Source organism: Silene latifolia, chromosome 2 (genome assembly GCF_048544455.1).
Source record: "Silene latifolia isolate original U9 population chromosome 2, ASM4854445v1, whole genome shotgun sequence".
Taxonomy (NCBI): domain Eukaryota; kingdom Viridiplantae; phylum Streptophyta; class Magnoliopsida; order Caryophyllales; family Caryophyllaceae; genus Silene; species Silene latifolia.
In genome coordinates, this window is record NC_133527.1 from 163,410,083 (window position 1) to 163,430,044 (window position 19,962).

At 35.9% G+C, this 19,962-nt stretch overlaps 1 protein-coding gene across 1 annotated transcript; it reads right to left on the bottom strand.

The window, feature by feature from the left end:
• Window positions 1-12,918: 12,918 nt before the first annotated feature.
• LOC141643237 (glutamine--fructose-6-phosphate aminotransferase [isomerizing] 1) lies at window positions 12,919-18,739 on the bottom strand. The gene is made up of 11 exons (XM_074452301.1): window positions 18,144-18,739; window positions 16,966-17,138; window positions 16,557-16,668; window positions 16,225-16,370; window positions 15,762-15,923; window positions 14,738-15,098; window positions 14,410-14,660; window positions 14,205-14,319; window positions 13,870-14,125; window positions 13,623-13,791; window positions 12,919-13,186 (listed from the first exon to the last, which is right to left on the bottom strand). Exons 1-11 carry the CDS (start codon window positions 18,430-18,432, stop codon window positions 13,103-13,105), a joined length of 2,118 nt encoding a protein of 705 aa, XP_074308402.1. The 5' UTR covers window positions 18,433-18,739; the 3' UTR covers window positions 12,919-13,102.
• Window positions 18,740-19,962: the final 1,223 nt, after the last annotated feature.

The following is a 19,962-nucleotide window of genomic DNA, read 5'->3' on the forward strand; positions in this document are numbered from 1 at the left end:
TGAAAAACGGAAAAGAAGTCAAAAGGATAATAAGCCTGGTGAAAGGGGTGCTACGAAGTGCCCTGCAGCCCTTGCAGCTATAGCAGTTAAACAACCGCTTAGTATAACATAGAACGCGAAGGGTTTGCCTACTGATCCAAATGCGAAGGATTTATCCACTTGGATTGGATGTTGCACAAGACAGTATGTGCCTATCCATTTAGATGAAATTAGGAATTTGAATCCAAAATTGGAGAAGTTATATTTGGATCGTATAAAGGTATGATAACTTATGTAGCGAAACAACATTTTATTTTGGAGGTAAATTGAATGCTATGTAAATTGAATGATATGATGATGCAGGAAGCCTTTGATATTGTCGAATGCTATGATAAATATTTAATAAAGAAGGCAGGGGGTGTCTTAAGGCAGTAGAAGTGTGACGTTGGTAAGTATTGGTTGTATGTGGACAAGGAGACGGAGGAGATGTGTGACACCCCCATACTCCAAGTGCCTTACCAGGACCACTTAAGGTATAAGAACGTCACCATCTCGGTTACCCGAGGCAATGATAATCAAATTACAATGAAGAAACATAATTTAAATAACAATATAGTTTAAAGTGATTACATGATCAAAACCAAAACTGTTAAACTGAAATACAAGGTTCTCAGACGGTCTACTGATAAAACTATCAAAGCTATAAAACATCGTCTGACACAGCGGAAGACTTCTAACTGCCACGTGATAACTCATCCCAGCTATCCCATATGCGTCATATCATACCTGCTCAATAACTGCTCACCATCCCCGAATGGATCACCACAGTTTTTAAAACATTTAAACGGGTTCAGTACTAATTACACAATCAAAGCCACACTGAAACAATCATACAAACAGCTCACACACAATCCCAGTCTCCATCTCCAATCACCTCATAACTGACTACACACTAAAGTGTGTAGCCCCGCTGCAGTACCCATCGCAATGAGATACTCCTCGCCGCCAGTGGGGGACCGCAGCCGTTCCCACCTAAGTCCCGCTCATCTCCGTCGAGCGATAAACCCTTGTTCATTAATGTGCACATCCCTTCTGTGGCGGGTTCCACAGAAGGCGAATCAAGGGCGTAAAGCCACTCCCGCAAGTGACTCCACTCGGCCAGAGACGCACCCCGAAGAACACAGACAGATAAACAGTAATCACAATATAAAAACAACAACCGTCTGAAACAATCAACAATATGAAATCACAACCGTCTGAATCAATCAACAACCACTAACTACAGCACAATCACCACGCACATCATGTAACTAATGCGAGTAGGAAACCCTACCTAGAACAAGAATTACGAGAATCGGACGATCTAGCAAAATTTGTCACAAAACCTCTCTTCTACGAACCCTCCTCCTACACATACATTCATACAAATACTACCTTAATCATACAATCATAAAAACCCCTAAATTCCCAAATTAGGGTTTAACCAAAATCAATGAAACAATATAAAAACGGTACAAGGATCTTACCCATAACACGACGGTCTCAACGGCGTAAAGAACTTAACGATCCGACGACTCTAGCCATTAGGATTTGCCAACAACGCGACGAGAGAGAACTACGTAACTTCTTTTTCTTTTTGAAAGGTTTAGAGAGGTGAAAAGTGATTGAAGAAAATGACGGAAGCCTTTTATATTAATCTCGCGTTATTAGCAAAACCCGTAAAAACAAACCCGTAAAACACACTTACTCGATCGAGTAAGGCACTTACTCGATCGAGTGCCCCCTACTCGATCGAGTACCCAACTTACTCGATCGAGTACCCTACACAGGCAGATTACTGTTTTGCGTCAAAAACTACTTACTCGACAGAGTAAGCCCCACTCGATAGAGTACCCATAGACTCATAAAACCGTACTATTACAGTCTTCCCTCCTTAAAAAGAACTTCGTCCCCGAAGTTCAAACCATACATAAAAACAAACCTACCAACTCGATTAAGACACAACAACGCAACTAAGAACTCGAAACAAAACCTCACCCTATAAATCATGAACTCTTAACACCAACTCCACCAACTACGCCTACCTCCACAACATGTCCCACGATATCGTATCAACTACATTATATCTCTCTCGACACTAACTCCATACACTACCAACACAAACGTTGCTAGCTCCGTAACATATCATCCACTAGAAAATCCAATATCAAGATACTCATAACATCAAACGGAATGTTACATTCTACCACCCTTAAAAGGAACTTCGTCCTCGAAGTTTACTCACACTCATAACATCATCATCCAACTGTCAACACTATTGAAATATTCTCTCATTCCTAAACATCGAACTACTACAAGCACGGTCATGACATTTAATAAAACCAATCAAAACAAATATCCATCCTTTATGCTACACCAACACTCTACTTCTAATTATACTACCATATGCACAACCATCAAAATCTCTTTTATCGCATCCTACTCCTCTTAAGATAAATGTTACGTCCTCGTAACTCACTAAAACTAAATCCTAGCTATTTCTTCTCATCATCCCCATCACCCCGCTTGTCAAAGATAACCGCCTATAATCTAAACACTCGCCATGCATATATCTAAGGTTCTCTTACTTAAACAATTCTCATACTTCAATTCACTCGTCACACCACCTAACCTATAGCTCAAAATCTATAGCTTAACCAAAACTTCAATTGTTCCCTATTACTGCGAAAATGACATAATCCTCTATACCTGCACATATCTCCATACTCATAACTCACGATCCACAATTATTACATACACTCACACTAGATTCTCAAGTTTTTTTCTTCCATTACCGCAAAACTCATACATAACTTAACATGACACTAATTCTCAACACCCTACACTCACTGTCTCAACGAAAGATTATGAACCACCTGCAGCTTTCAGATCATTACCACACATGTTCTACAAATCACTTGCCATGACTATGTGCACCAATGCCTCATCTACAACAAGATCAAATGTATTGTAACAACTTCTTACAACTGTGTCCCATCAACAGAATATCACTATACCATGACAACAACGAAAACATATACAACTCTCTTTCATATCATACTCTACCCTCATTCCCAAACTGAAACTGGTAAGAAACATCAACAAACAAAACAACAGTCTACATGTTCATCCAAAACTCACAAGGAACAGCAGCAAACAAAACAACAATCTATGTTTAATTGGTATGTACTTTCGAAAACTCGTATCATAATCATCTCGCATACTCCACCACAACAGGTGACGGCATCGCAACACCGCCACCAACAGCCACACCGCAGTGCAAAAATACCCGCATCACAACACTAAGTACCGTGCCCGGATCACCACCCAAGGCACCACAACCACACCGATAGACATCGCAACATACACAATCCCGTAAACACTGACTCAGAAATAACTTCTCGGACAAGAAAACTTACTCAAATCCACTTTATTAAATCACAACGCAACATATTATATGAATAAACGGATAAGCACCTCATGAGCATCATCCCTACCATTTCACGGAATACACATGTATTATAAATACACATAAAATTATAACTAACCATGCCAGATCAATCAAACTATTCCCATTTTTTTTTAATATCACTCAATTAGGTTACCGTACTCAACATATAGAAAATTCAGATAACAACTTTATAATTATCACACCATACTACTTCTTGTGAGGTCAAAACCTCACACAAACATTTATACACATCATAGACCCGTAATCACAACCAACTAGTCAATCCTGATCACGTAAGTTACCATCTGATAAAGGTTACCTCTCGCCTGAGCTTAACTCGTATGCCCCTCATAACACATTCTTCCATTCGCATAACCAGCACCTTCTGCCATACATAACCATACAGCTAACACTCATTACGAGAAATCGCCTCCTAAGACTACATATTATACTTCCTCACAACCATACATATCAATTCGGTTTCTACAAAATAAACCTCTTTAGATTGGCCATATTTCCTATTTATCATCACCCTTAACCACTGGTGACAACACCTCCAAACTACCACCGTTCGTACATCAAACTTCTTACACCCATCTCTATACATCACAGTTTCTTTCCTATCTTTGGTTATCATCCCAAATAACGAACATCAAATGCATCAATAAGAATCATCTCAACACTATTTCCAATTCCATCCTTAATTGTATCGTCGCCCGACTCACCACCAAGATCTCATATCGTGCAAATTCTTTACCCAACTTTTACTTTACTTAATTCCTCGAAACTCATGATTATCATGTCGTCCTGGAACTCCTATATAACTGTTAACTCAAATCCTCATGATAGTATCATACATCTCGACGATTCCTTACTTTTATATCACATAACTCCAGTGAATATTTTCCTAGTTTTACTCTCCTCATTCTTTTCTTTTTACACTCGACAAAAGCAATTAACCATTCAACTCCTTATCACTTCTACCTAACTCTTTAGTGCTCCTGTTAACTTCTCATTGCTCCAAAACTCACATCTCATTATTTCATATCGATATCATCTCACTCTTTCTTACCATAGATATTCTCTTATTATGTTATCACTCACCCTTACCACTAATCCATCCATAGAATCAACGTTTACTTGTTCAAACAATTGCATCTTCCTTTTTGCATCTCTAGAAATCAAAATTTATTTTATACCGTTAATTGTCCAAGGAAATCACACATTAGTTTCACCTCTTGATAACACAAATTCCCAAACTCACTCACTATCTGCAAATCCACGTTGCGACATGTCTCCATTAAGTTCACTATATACCACTCTTCTCAATTCCTCTAAAACGACCTTTCACTACATATATTCTTAACCCACACGATTCCTAACCATCTCCCTCCATAATTCCTTACACATCTCAAGTTGCCACCATCCTCATCCTTCCTTTCAATCTTTTCATTCTCACGTTCCTTAGACTCCCATCATCCCTTGCCCATATTTACTTACCTTTACATTACTCAACACAAAATCATATCACTCATCTCTTCTCACAAAACATGCTCCATGCCTTAATAATCCTTACCAATCCTTCTTTTCTTTTCCACTGCCTATCACAACCGCATATCACTCATGTCCTCCCCACCGAACTCACACTTACCACAAGTGCCACTCTTTACATCATAAGATTGGGTAACTTACGCATCAGGACCATTACATACGTAAAACAATGCATAACGAAGCAAAATAACACATTTGAATCAAACATAATATGCAACGAAATCAAAATATAAGCATATGACCCAAAACAGGGGTCACTAGATCGAGTACAGGCCAATCGATCGAGTAAGTGACTTACTCGATCGAGTAGGTGAAGGTCAGAAGCACGTAAAACAAATTACCAGGGCTACTCGATCGAGTAAGGGATACTCGATCGAGTACCAAGAGGTGCACTCGATCGAGTGAGGGCCACTCGATCGAGTACCCTACGCATTTCTCAAAGATTTGTCCAGTTTTTCGCCAGAAACGGTCATAACTCACTCGTTTCTTGGTCGTTTTGGGCGTATAACCTATCGTTAGAATCGTAAAAGAACAAGCTATCACGTCCAATTGTAATCACATTAAAATCATTTATGTATCTCAAGTTATAACAGTTTAAAGACAACTTTGTTGTAATCAGACGACATAACTATTTGATTTTTTTTCTTTCAAACAACTTAAACATAAACAAGGTGAACAAAAGCGACTCGATACTTGTAAAACCACTATCCCCAACTACGTGTTACTACCTACCAAAAGCCAGACATTGACATCTATCATGCTCATATAACACTCAACTTATCAATCATGTACTACCACATACTTTAACTTTATAACTTTTTGTAAAGTAAAGCATACTCATACATTACAAATCCTATTTCCATGTTACTATATATTACAAATCCACTTTGTCACCTAAACGTGTATTCATAATCACGAAATTCATATTCTCATGCAATTGCTACTTCATCTTTTCCAATCAATTCACCTAGTTCAATCACATTCTCCATCTAACAAGTGCATATGATACCACAGTAGACAATTATATGAACTTATTATATAACTTTACGCAAACAAAATTATGTAAAATCATATTAAATCCCCTAATCACATGTTACTAGTATAGACACATTATAAATCATTCATCCTGCAACATCATTATTCATCATATATTATCATATATGAACTACTTCCTTTTTCCACCATATTATTCATCATTCTCATGTACTTTTCCAACAATTCAAAATACATTGTAAACCAACTATCGTGCAATTCATGTATTCAATCAACGACAAATATAATCATATCATCATTATTCTTCACTACACATCTCATATCCTCCACATGCATGCATCCATCGATTCATGCAATACCTTACTATATAGATACACAACACACAAGGTAAACACATAGCGACCCCGACTCATATCCCATGTGACCGGTTCAAAATTGTAGGGCGAGTTCGCGACTTTAGGACGTCTCCCAAGCCTTTGAATTAGCTCCTACAACTTCTACCCCGGGTTCATTTTAATTTGACTCCCTATGTTCATTAGGTTCATTGGTTACAGGTTTCAAGATCGTCGCTCTGATATCACTTTGTGACACCCCCATACTCCAAGTGCCTTACCAGGACCACTTAAGGTATAAGAACGTCACCATCTCGGTTACCCGAGGTAATGATAATCAAATTACAATGAAGAAACATAATTTAAATAACAATATAGTTTAAAGTGATTACATGATCAAAACCAAAACTGTTAAACTGAAATACAAGGTTCTCAGACGGTCTACTGATAAAACTATCAAAGCTATAAAACATCGTCTGACACAGCGGAAGACTTCTAACTACCACATGATAACTCATCCCAGCTATTCCATACGCGTCATATCAAACTTGCTCAATAACTGCTCACCATCCCCGAATGGATCGCCACAGTTTTTAAAACATTTAAACGGGGTCAGTACTAATTACACAATCAAAGCCACACTGAAACAATCATACAAACAGTTCACACACAATCCCAGTCTCCATCTCCAATCACCTCATAACTGACTACACACTAAAGTGTGTAGCCCTGCCAGAGTACCCATCGCAACAGATACTCCTCGCCGCTAGTGGGGGGACCGCAGTCGTTCCCACCTAAGCCCCGCTCATCTCCGTCGAGCGATAAACCCATGTTCATTAATGCGCACATCCCTTCTGTGGCGGGTTCCACAGAAGGCGAATCAAGGGCGTGAAGCCACTCCCGTAAGTGACTCCACTCAGCCAGGGACGCACCCCGAAGAACACAGACAGATAAACAGTAATCACAATATAACCACAACAACCGTCTGAAACAATCAACAATATGAAATCACAACCGTCTGAATCAATCAACAACCACTAACTACAACACAATCACCACGCACATCATGTAACTAATACTGAGTAGGGAAACCCTACCTAGAACAGCAATTACAGAATCAGACGATCTAGCAGCTGTCACAAAACCTCTCTTCTACGAACCCTCCTCCTACACATACATTCATACAAATACTACCTTAATCATACAATCATAAAACCCCCCAAATTCCCAAAGTAGGGTTTAACCAAAATCAATGAAACAATATAAAAACGGTGCAAGGATCTTACCCATAACACGACGGTCTCAACGGCGTAAAGAACTTAACGATCCGACGACTCTAGCCATTAGGATTTGCCAACAACGCGACGAGGGAGAACTACGTAACTTCTTTTTGTTTTTGAAAGGTTTAGAGAGGTGAAAAGTGATTAAAGAAAATGACGGGAGCCTTTTATATTAATCTCGCGTTATTAGCAAAAACTCGTCAAAACAAACCCGTAAAACACACTTACTCGATCGAGTGCCCCCTACTCGATCGAGTACCCAACTTACTCGATCGAGTACTCTACAAGCAGACTACTGTTTTGCATCAAAAACTACTTACTCGACTGAGTAAGCCCCACTCGATAGAGTACCCATAGACTCATAAAACCGTAGTATTACAAGATGCGTAAGAGCCCACCATCAAACAAGTACCTCACTAATGAACAACACTAATGTTGTTGTCAATCAATAATGTCTTATCTTTGTTTTTTTCGCAGTATGTAATCAACGCGCCACAAGTACCTCAGTACAACGGGCACCAAATAGACGAGGTAAAGGACTTGTTGGGCAAATACGTCTTAGAACATTGCAATGAAGACTAAATGCATGATACTTAGAGCTTAGATTAGCTTAGTAAATTTTTTGTTGAAGTTAGGGAATGATCTTTGTAGATATAGCTAGGGGGATGCACAGTTTTAGGAATCTTATTTCATGTAAAGTGATCAAATTGTTAGTATGAATTAATCTGAAAGTGAAACAAATTGTAAGTATTATGCTGCTGTTGTGGTTGAATTGTATCTATTGAGTTCTGATGAACCCGGCCGTGATTTATGCTGCTGCTGATATATGCAGAATTTTGAATAGCATGAAACAAAATTAATTTTAAAAAAAATTACGAAAATGTAATAAAAACGGTTACTAAAGCAAAAACCGTTGTAAATATCTTTCACAAATACCCGCGCATAATATTCAACAACAGGTTTTAAAAGAAGAACCGTTGTAAATACCTTTCACAAATACCCGCGCATAATATTCAACAACAGGTTTTAAAAGAAGAACCGTTGTTACTAACAATTTCAACAACGGTTATGTTTCGTATACCCGTTGTTAAAAGTCTTCACAATTTTGGTGGGAAAGATACAACAACGGGTTTTTTATATTATAACCGTTGTTATATATCTTTCCCACCAAAATTTTGTCAAACTTTCCACAACGACTTACTCGCAACAACAACGGCTTTTAACCGTTGTGAATAATTTCCACAACGGTTTTAGTAAATAACCTAACCGTTGTAAATACCTTTTACAACGGCCGCTTTAACAACGTCCGCTTTTTGTTTTAACAATGGTTTTTACCCGTTGTTATAGCCTGTATCTGTAGTAGTGATACGTCAAGTATAAATATGATTATGACTAGCTAAATATTACTTTTAGCTGAATATTTTATATGTTATCTTTTAAATACTTTGAAGTTAAAACACCAAAAAGTATTATTTGAGAAAGTTTAACCTATTTTATTTACAGGTAACCTCTTAATCATCATTTATATATACTTGTTTTAAAATACAAATGATGCAATTCTTATATATATGTTTGACACATAATACATGCAAGACACAATCAAAACATTTGAATAAGTTGAGTTTGAACTCTATATGTTTGATACATAAATATCACACGTTATACATAAAAGGGTTTCTCTAAAATGTACCCTTAGGGCACATGATAATAAGCTAATTATAGTAAATATGAGTTTCAACTCTAATTTATCATTATATATTCTCAACAATATTTCTCTAATTAGATTATTATGATGTGCCCTAAGGGCACATTTTAGAAAAACCCTATATAAAAAATTAAAAATTACATAAAATTATATTCACATCATTTTAAACAAATATTAACTAATTTGGAACATAACGAATCATGAAATGACATAATTTGAGAACTTAATGTTGATTGTTGCATTATTTGAATAAATGTTATTTTAATTAATATGATATTTGCTCAGTCATCAAATAATTTATAAAACGTTGATCATGCATAGTTAATTATCACTTATTAGTTTTAATTAAAATTGTATGTTTTTTATTTTAAAACATTGAAGTTAAACCTTAAAAAAATAAATTTGAGAAAAAATAATTTATTATTATTTATAAGTAAAAATATTAAAGGTCATATATAAATTATGTTATTTTTCTTCAATTATAATAATAAAATTGTAAAACAGGACGCGCGGAGCGCGGGATACTACCTAGTATATATATAAAACTGGGTTGAAGCGTTGTGGATGCGCCACTTGTCAACCCAGCCATAAATACAAGTATTAATTACAACAGAATATTAAATATAAACATAATAAATGCTGTATAAATCTCAACAAAATATTAATTATAGCTTAATAAATTTTAGTATAAAATTACATTAAATAATTACGGTGATTTGATTCTAAATTTATTTATATTTTGATAAAAATTCTATAATGTAAATAATTACGTTCATTACGAAAAATGCTTCAAATAGAGTATAATTTTCATTGTATTTATTAAAATATTTTTTATTTGTAGAGATGATTAAAGTGAGTGTTTCATAATGTTTTATGTTTACGTACAAAGATATTTTGAAAAAATTATAAAACTTAGACCATTAAATATTAAAAAAATTATATATGGAAGAGTCGTTGTATTTCTTAAAAATATAACTTAAAGAAAACGACTAAGAGATAAGATTTTATATGAGAATGAAAAAAATATATTGCGAAAAATTGAATACATATGGGATTTTGATAGGTTTAAATAGTGTGATAACGAGTATGTGTACGAGTACGTATGTACACAATGATCGCGAGTGCATTTGAATAATCAAAACAAAAGTAATAATTATTAAATAATATATACTGTACTATAAACGACATGAAAAAAATAGAAAAAACGTTATATTTTACTTTAATATCTTCAATTAAAATATATACGTCAAGTATAAATATTGATTCTGACTAGGTAAATATTACTATTAGGTAAATATTTTATATGTTATCTTTTAAATAATTTGAAGACAAACCTCAAAAAATATTATTTGAGAAAGTTTAACCTATTTTATTTACATGTAAACTCTAAAACATCATTTATATATATATAGTTGTTTTAAAATACAAAAGATGCAATTCTTATAGAATAGATATGTTTGACATATAATACATTAATACATGCAAGACACGCTCAAAACATTTGAATAAGTTCAGTTTGAAATCTATATGTTTGATAGATAAATATCACACGTTATACATAAAATATTAAAAATTACATAAACTTATATTCACATCATTTTGAACAAATATTAATTGATTTGGAACATAAGGAATCGTGAAATGATATAAGTTGAGAACTTAATGTAGATTGTTGCATTATTTGAATAAATTTTATTTTAATTAATATGATATTTGCTCAGTCACAAAATAATTTATAAAACGTTGATCATGCATAATTAATTATCGCTTATTAGTTTTAATTAAAATTGTATGTATTTTATTTTAAAACATTGAAGTTAAACCTAAAAAAATTAAATTTGAGAAAAATTAATTTATTTTTAATTATAAGTAAAAATATTAAAGGTCATATATAAATTATGTTATTTATCTTCAATTATAATAATAAAATTTTAAAACAGTCCGCGCGAAGCGCGGGATACTACCTAGTTTTCTTTTAATAAAAAGTAATCAAATTCTTGTTTATCCGTTAATAGTTACTCTCTCTGTCCGATCATTTGTTTACTTATTACTACATTTTATAGTATTTCATTCATTTGTTTACCTTTCTATATTAAGAAGATTTTGTATGTGATTTGATGATGCACAATTGCACATCCCTTATAGTCGGAAATGGATCCTCTCCATTTCATTTCTTTCCATTTCCTCTCACAATCTCTTTAAATAATAATTTCTCCTTTTATTCTCATTTTCCTTTATTTTTATACGTAAATTTAAAACCGTTAGATATTGTTAAAATGCGATCCAGGCCATTAATAAGAACTTGTCTCCCCATTTCTTTTTAGGAAATGGAGATAAATTGGGCTCCTTATAGTCCACTTTGGAAATGGATTCTCTCCATTTTCTTTCTCTCTATTTCCTCTCACAATCTCTTTAAATAATAATTTCACCTTTCACTCCTATTTTTCCTTTATTTTTATGCGTAAATTTAGAATCGTTAGATGTTGTCAAAATACAATTCGAACCATTTATAAGAACTTGCCTCTCCATTTCTTTTTAGGAAATGGAGAGAAAATGGACACGTCCACTTCATCTACTAGCAACCACCACAAAACAGTCCTCTCTTTTTCTTAATTTTTTTTTTTACCAAAACTAAAGGTAAATAAATAACCGGGATGAAGATAGTATAGTTTATGATCACATTTTTCCGTTACAAGCTTGTGACACGTCATAAATGAGAATTTGAGAAAAGCAGCATGAAGTTTAAATTTGGGTTAAAAGAGTGGATAGAATTTGTGATTTGGAATAAGTCTCTATTGTGACGGGAATTTGTAATTTGCAATAAGTCTCTCTTGTGACTTGTAACTGGTCAAGTATCACCCACATGGGTAGATAAGACAAATATTAAAGTGCCTAGGAAGTCACAAATGATTTGTCTTATTTACTCAAATGCGGTTTTATTTGACTCGTCATAAGCTTGTGACGGGTAGGAATCATCGCAAATGAAAATTTGTGATTTGACAAAAGCAAAATGAGAAATTGTGATTTGACAAAAGCAGCATGAGTGTAAATTTGGGTCTAGAAGAGTGGAGACGCGACTTATACTGGAATTAGCTTGGAGCACAATACGTTTAATAGTCGCTATTCATTAGTACAAATGTGCAATTATACAAAGTTCTGAGAACTTATTCGAGTAGGCAACTAAATTTCTAGTTGGACCTAGGATGACGTATGGGATTACAAGGTATGACCGACCAAAGTTGCATATTTGTGACGTACAACATTGAAAGAATGCAATCAAAATCTAATCAAACTTGTACATGCAGTTGAGTTATTGTCACCCACAGGCCACAGCATAAGACCAGTAGGGCACTTCCTAAAGGCCCACACCCTGAAACTATACCAATTCTCATTGAAGACGGACACTTCTCGTCACAATACAATTACTTTTTGAGGAAGCTAAGGTTCCTGATTTTTCATTCCTTACTTGATTTCGAATGCTAATACATGGATTTACTAGAGTTTAATGCAATACTAGCTCATAAGAGCGCCAAATCAGATGATATGCAGAGACACCTGAGTAGCTCGATTTACGACAGACAGTCAGTATTGACTTGGAACATTCTGAAATTTGAAATTAATGGAAATTCAATAAATATGGGTTACATGGTAAGTGATTCCGAAAAGGAACCAAATCCTCTTCTACAACAGACAACTACTACAAAGCCTTTATCGCACAATGAAACTAAACTCCCCTTCTTCTGTCAGTATTTTCAAGCCCTTTGCACCTTAATTACTGTGTTGTCACACTCTTTGCCAAATTCCGTGGCTGATCAACATTGAAGCCTCGCAATACCGTTAAGTGATAAGCTAACAACTGCAGGAATTAAGTAATTTGTCAGAACACGAAGGGAATATAAATGGTCGTTGAGTTTTCACTCTTAAAATCTGCCATGACATGTTGTCAACTACGCCAAATCTTAGAGCTGTATGCCAGAAAGGGTAGGTCCTGGTAGATGCATTCCATGTATTTTTTTTTTTTTACAAATGAAACAGTGATATAGATTATAGAGTTTGGTTGGGTACAATTGTACGGGGGAAGGGAAGAGAAATGGGGCAATCGTGTTTTCCTTCCAAATCTTTCTTAATTGTTGAATGAGTTTAGTTAAAATTGTAGAGGGAAAATGGATCCCTCCAACTTATTGGCCAAAATTCCTCTATCCCAACAAAGTATATCAGCCGGAGCGAATCACATGGTGTAAGAAGAGGGACAAAAACACAAAACTCTTCACATCAAATAGAGAAGTAATTACCTGCAATGGAATTACATTAATCACAGGCTGAAGGCAGTCCTCAACCAGAGGAACTTCAATGACACGACAGGATCCATTAGGGCAGACTAAAGCTACGTCACCCTTTGAACACATCACAATCAAACGGCCTTTACGAGCACGAAGTTGCTGAATTACTGATTGTTGCTTGCTGCGGAAAGATGCTAGTTAGACCCAAAATATCCAGAGAGAAATTCAGCTAATGATCAACCTCAGACAAGGGACTGACCTGAAACAAGAATCTCGAGTAGCAATTACAACAATAGGAAGATTTTCGTCAACAAGAGCCAGTGGGCCATGTTTCATTTCACCGGCAAGTATTCCTTCACTGTGCATCAGAGATACCTCTTTCACTTTCAGTGCACCTTCTAGAGCTGTTGCATAATTATATCCTCTCCCAAAAACAAGAAGTGATTGCTCATTAATCAACTCTCTAGCAAGGTCTTTCATCTCTTCGTCTAGTTGGAGTACCTCTCTAACTCGATCTGCAGTTCGATGTTATGCTAGAATCATTACTATGCGGTGATGTGGTAACAGTTTGTTAACAAAAGCTGAAGTACTTACTTGGCAATTCGAATAGACCATCAATTATGGCTTCTCTTTTGGCTTGGTTTGAGATGGTGTCCTCGCCAATGGCTAGAGCTAGCATTGCCATTACAGCTATTTGACTCGTGTATGCCTAATTATCATGGTTGGTAGGCGTTATTTTCCAGAAGAACAATGAAGTGATGAACAACTAAAAACTGCACTTTAGTAAGATGAATTGTACCTTGGTACTTGCAACACCTATTTCAGCACCAGCATTTATATGCACACCACAATGTGTATTCCTGGCAATTGCACTTCCGACAGTGTTTGTTATACCAACGCATAAAGCTCCATTTTCGAGAGCATATTCTAATGCTTGCAATGTGTCCGCAGTTTCACCAGATTGACTAACAAAAACAGCTGTATCTTCCCTGTATATCGGTCCCTGCCTATCAACTAGATCACTAGCGATTTCCATCGTAACAGGAATGTCTGACAGAAAAGAACGAGAATGAGGCACTGAAGACCAACCGCTTTCACATAATAAAATGAAAGAAATATAGGCTAACCAGAAAGTTCTTCCAAAATGGGTCTAGTGGCTAAAGCTGCATTGTAGCTTGTACCACAGCCAATAAACACAATGCGACGGCTCCGCCTAATAGTCTTCAGATGATCATTAAGTCCACCTAACAGGACAGACTTGGCTTTGGAAAAGCCTCCACGAATAAGCCTTCCCCTCATAGTTGTTATCAATGACTCAGGCTGTTCATGAATTTCTTTCTGCATGTAATGCTCGTATTTTCCCTTGGTTATCTGTTCAACCTCCATATCGAGAGTGGATAACGCTCTTTGCACAGAAGCAGGTCGGCAAAGACCACCTTTAGTTTTCCCTTTATCATTGTCGAATTTGAGAATTGTCACCCCTCCGTCCTGACAAATGATAAAAAAAAGACATAATAAGAACATACATCTCATTTGTAACTAATAAACGTTGCAGAATGGTGGAATGAAAATCAAACTTTCAAATGGTACCCCCAACCCCCAACCCCTTTTTGTGACCTGTGATGGCAAAACCCTCTTACTCCATTCCACCTCCCCGGAAAATGCAGGGATTCATATTTTTCCCTCCTCTACGACAAATTAGAATCTCTCCACCAAAAAAAAAGATTTGGGGGCAAAACTTTACTTCATTCTCTCCCCCTTGTCATGGGATAGTTGTCTTCGGCAAAACATATACTCCATAACTCATAGGGCTCGCTTGGCATGGGATAGTTTGTTACTAGGGTAACAGAGCTCAAAAGAACAAGAAAATGGATGTAACTGGTTGTGGTGGAAGGTGGACATGTGGAAAAGAGGGTAATAGTTACCCATAAAGAGAGGGGATTGTTACGCACCCTCCTCCCTAAGGTAATGCATTACTTCCATAGTTCCATATGGGGGTAATAGGTCCCCCCACTACCTCCTCTCTCAGTCTCTCCACCCTTCACTACAACCATCAATCTCCTATATCTTCCTGTTTAAAGTTCCATTACTCCGGTAATAGTTACTCCCATCCCAAGCGAGACCTTAAGCATAACAGCAAAAGATAAGTACCTTAATGTGAACAACTTCACTATCCTCTATCACCAAAACCTTTTTTGTGTGCTCAACAAGAGCATTGGGATCACTGGAGATAAATAGTTCTTTAGGCTGCCCATTCTTCAAAATTTTAAAGTCTGTAAAAGAGCCTCCGGCACCTACATCCTCGTTAAGTTCCTGAATCATTTATTGATAATATCAGAGAAATTATCAAAGAAAAACCACATCGTACGTAAAAAGTCTTACCAGACTGAACTTACATAGAGCGTATTATTTTATCAAAAGCATCTCAATTCCCCTAAAATTTTGCTAATGAAGTTTCAAACAATGTCTACTTTTATATGGGGAATGGGAACGACGGAACGTGAAAGATGAAGGAGAAATAATAGTTTGCTCAATAAGTAGAATAGAAGAAATAAACAATAGGACAGATTGATGTACAGGTCTACAGGAATTAGGATTATAAAAACAGTCTTACTTTGACACCAAGAAGCAATGGACCGCCATGTTTGCAAGCAATCAACTCGTTTGGATAATGCCGGCTTTTGAAAATAAGAGCATATGCTCCGTCAAGATGCCTCATAACCTCAAGGACAACATCACTGAAAGAAACAGTAACATCTCCTGAAAAGTACAAAAATGTGATATTATGAACAGCTCTACTAGACTGTAGTTAACCACACAAAGATAAGTAAATATCTGGCTGTAGTTAACAGCATCAGAGCCATTATTTTCCAGAAAAGACATTAAATAAAGAACAGTTGCATTGAATGTCATTACAATGCTGAAGTCGACAGACAGAAGAAATACCTCCTCCTTCATTTGCTTCATCAAAGACATATTTGGCAAGCTTAGGAATCACTTCAGTATCAGTATCAGATTCAAATGTAAACCCATGCCGAACTAGCGTTTCTTTCAAAACCTAAAGGCACAATAAGACATGCAAAATAACTAAGAAGCATAACCAAGCTGCAAAATTTTACAGAAACATAAGCTTAATCGCAACGCATATTTTGACACAATGTGTCGATGTCTGAACGACGAAATTCAAGCCCACATCAGGGAAAGTATATCAGAACAAAGATACATCGCTAGTTACAAAGCAAGAATATTTCTTTATCGCATTAATCTCTAGTAACGAGGTATGACTCTATCTCATACAATCTATCATGTTAAGAAAAATTCGTGTAGAAAGATGTTCTTAACACAAGACAAGTACCTCATAATTGGTAATAACCCCGTTATGGACAACAAGAAACTCATTTTCAGGATCAGAGGTCTGTGGGTGACTATTTCTTGGTGCAGGCTCGCCATGAGTTGCCCATCGAGTATGAGCTATTCCAGCATGAACAGAAAATGACTTTTCCAAGTCCAGTTCAGTTGCTGCAGCTTCTGCAACCAAATTCAGCATTTGTAACTAATAGTTTATTTACTCTAATGAAAACATAGTTTGCGTCTCAGATTCCATCTTAGACTTCAAGAAAGCTAAGAAACTGTAAAGATCATCGTAAAAGATCTTTGTATGCACATTTGGAACTTGTAGATCATTCTTGTTCTCCTAATTAGCAGCTTGAAGCTGAAATGTGGTCCATAACATTACATTCCTACCAAAATGTTTTAATAACAATCTAGCTACACACAATCATACAACTGTATAAGCAATGAAAAACAATGAACCAAATGCTGATAGAAACACAATTTAGAATCATAGTAGAAGTAAAAAAAAAAAAAAAAAAAAAAAAACGAACAAATCCATTTCTCTAGTACTCGTATCAGACTATTAGCTGCATTCAATCGAAATTTAAACTGATAATCAGCTCTATGATCTGTATGAAGTGCAGGAATTAAAGTGTGACTAACCAAACACAATTACGACACCCAAAACTTCAATTTCCTGCGAAATTTCAACAAGTAGTGCAATTCTATAAAACCCATTGAAATTGGTACTCAACCATCATTGAATTGGTACTCATTTCACATGATCCTAAGTGTAATTCAATAAATCCATAAACAGTTAAAGAAGTATTCTTTCAGTCCATTTCAGTGACCCCACTGCAGAAATAACTCACAATTCCAGTAAATCCTGACAACCACCACCCAAAATTCGAAAAACCCAAGAAGCATATTGATGAATGCATGCATTCAATGGCGTAACTAAGAAGGCTAGCAGAGTGGTCTCCCCTTGATCTATAAAATTTAGAAATTTCAAAAGAATTCGATTTCTTTTTCTAGTTTACCTTATTACATTACTAATTAACCCAAAAATTTCGCACTCCTAACTACAAATCCTGACTCCGCCACTGCATGCAATCAAATCTACTAAATTCAATAGCGAAATAAAAAATTCCCAGACTATAAAAAACCCAAATACCGAAAGAAAGAAAGAAAAGTACAAACCTTGATAAACATGGTTGACAAGGGATTCAATGTTACCCTCTTTACGAAAAACAAGGAATTGAGGGGACATATAAGTGTTGTTGCTGTCGTTAATGATAATGCTTCCATTCCCATTTGAATGAAGATTGTCATGATTATCGGAACACGAAGAAGGAGAAGAATCAATGGAGATACCAGAGGAATCATAACCACGATACTCAAGACGGCGTAACCCATTAAAGAGAACCTCCAAAATATAACGCCTTTCTCTATTAACATTGAAATTCAAGTATGCAAATATCCCACACATTTTGTATGTTGTTTTTATTTGGACGTTGTTGATCAGGAGTATCCCTATCGATAAACAAACTCCTGCCGCTCAATGTGGTGGCAGGAGATCGGAGGTTTGATCAATTCAATCAAATTCTTAATTAATGAACAGTGGATGGATTTGGAGTGTTTTGTGTTTGAAGAGGAGAGGCTGTCAGATTTGACTTTCTGACTTTTTATTTTTCCTGGGAAACTCTGGTGTTATTTCTAACTGTTTTTGTTTGATCGGCTACTGCAGTTTGGTCCTGTCACACTTTACAACTAGGTGACTATAAATACAAGTCTACAAGTATAGAACCCCCTCTCTAATATTCTCTACTTTGTTCATGATAATATAAATATATTACAAATTGAGAAAAACACATGTTATTTCCAAGTAATTAAATAGGATGGAGCTTATACAATTGGATAATAAGGGGTCGTATTTGTTAATTCTAAGTTAAGCTCCTAATTTAGCAAGATATATATTGGATTTGTTAGTCCAATTGACGAATGATAAAATTTATTTAATCACACCATGTCTTTTAGTTCGTCGAAAAGGTCATAATTTGTTTTCTATGTTTTAGAAAATGTTGATGTTCTAATTGATTGTGTACTAATTTATAATTTATTCAAACAACAGGAATAAAAAGATTAAATAGAAATTTACTGTAGACGCTAAATTGCTCAACGACTTTGATAAGATAGCGTGCTCTTAGCATCTTAGACTATCTCCAAGCAAGGTCGTCGATTGGGTCGTAACCTTGTTGAGCTACCTTAATGACACCTTAAATTAGGATTAAGGGGGTGATTTTGGTGACCTTGAAGTACTCAGGCTCAATTGGTGACCTTCAGTTGAATTGGTGACCTTGTTGGTGACCCGATAAGTGGCACTCTCTCAGGAAACAAAAAAAAAAAAAGACAACCATCAAAATAAAGGGAGGGTGACCTTTGGTTGAGTATGGTGATTCAGTAGTGGTACTCTCTCATTGGCTGGAAAGTGGAAAATGATTGGGTTGGTGACCTAGGTCGTGACCTTTGCTTGAGAGGGTGAAAATAGGTCAAGATAATTAACGTATGATTAAGAGGAAAAATATTGGTAACCTGATAAACTCGATCTTCTGCTGGGATGGTCTTGGTTGTGGAACCCCTTTGTACTATTCTTTAGCTAGTTTGGTGACAATTTAAATATTTAAGGATTTGCACACATGTTATTCTAAACACAAAATCTCATTGAAGACGGCGATATTCGTCACAAGCTGAAGACGGATATCATTTCCTCTCATAAAATACCCATGAGAGGCAAGTGGGGAAGCACATGGGGGATGCCCCACCTTGTCCCCTCTCCCTTTTTGTGAGAAGTCTTCAGCTTGTGACAGGATTAGCCCGTCACAAGCAAGACGCTTTGTATTCTAAATTGAAATATAGAATGTTGACTATTCATTTGGATTAAAGCTAGGGTTGTATTTGTACTTGTAAATTATAATCACACTCTAATGCTGATTTGTTTATCATGCACACTAATTGCTCT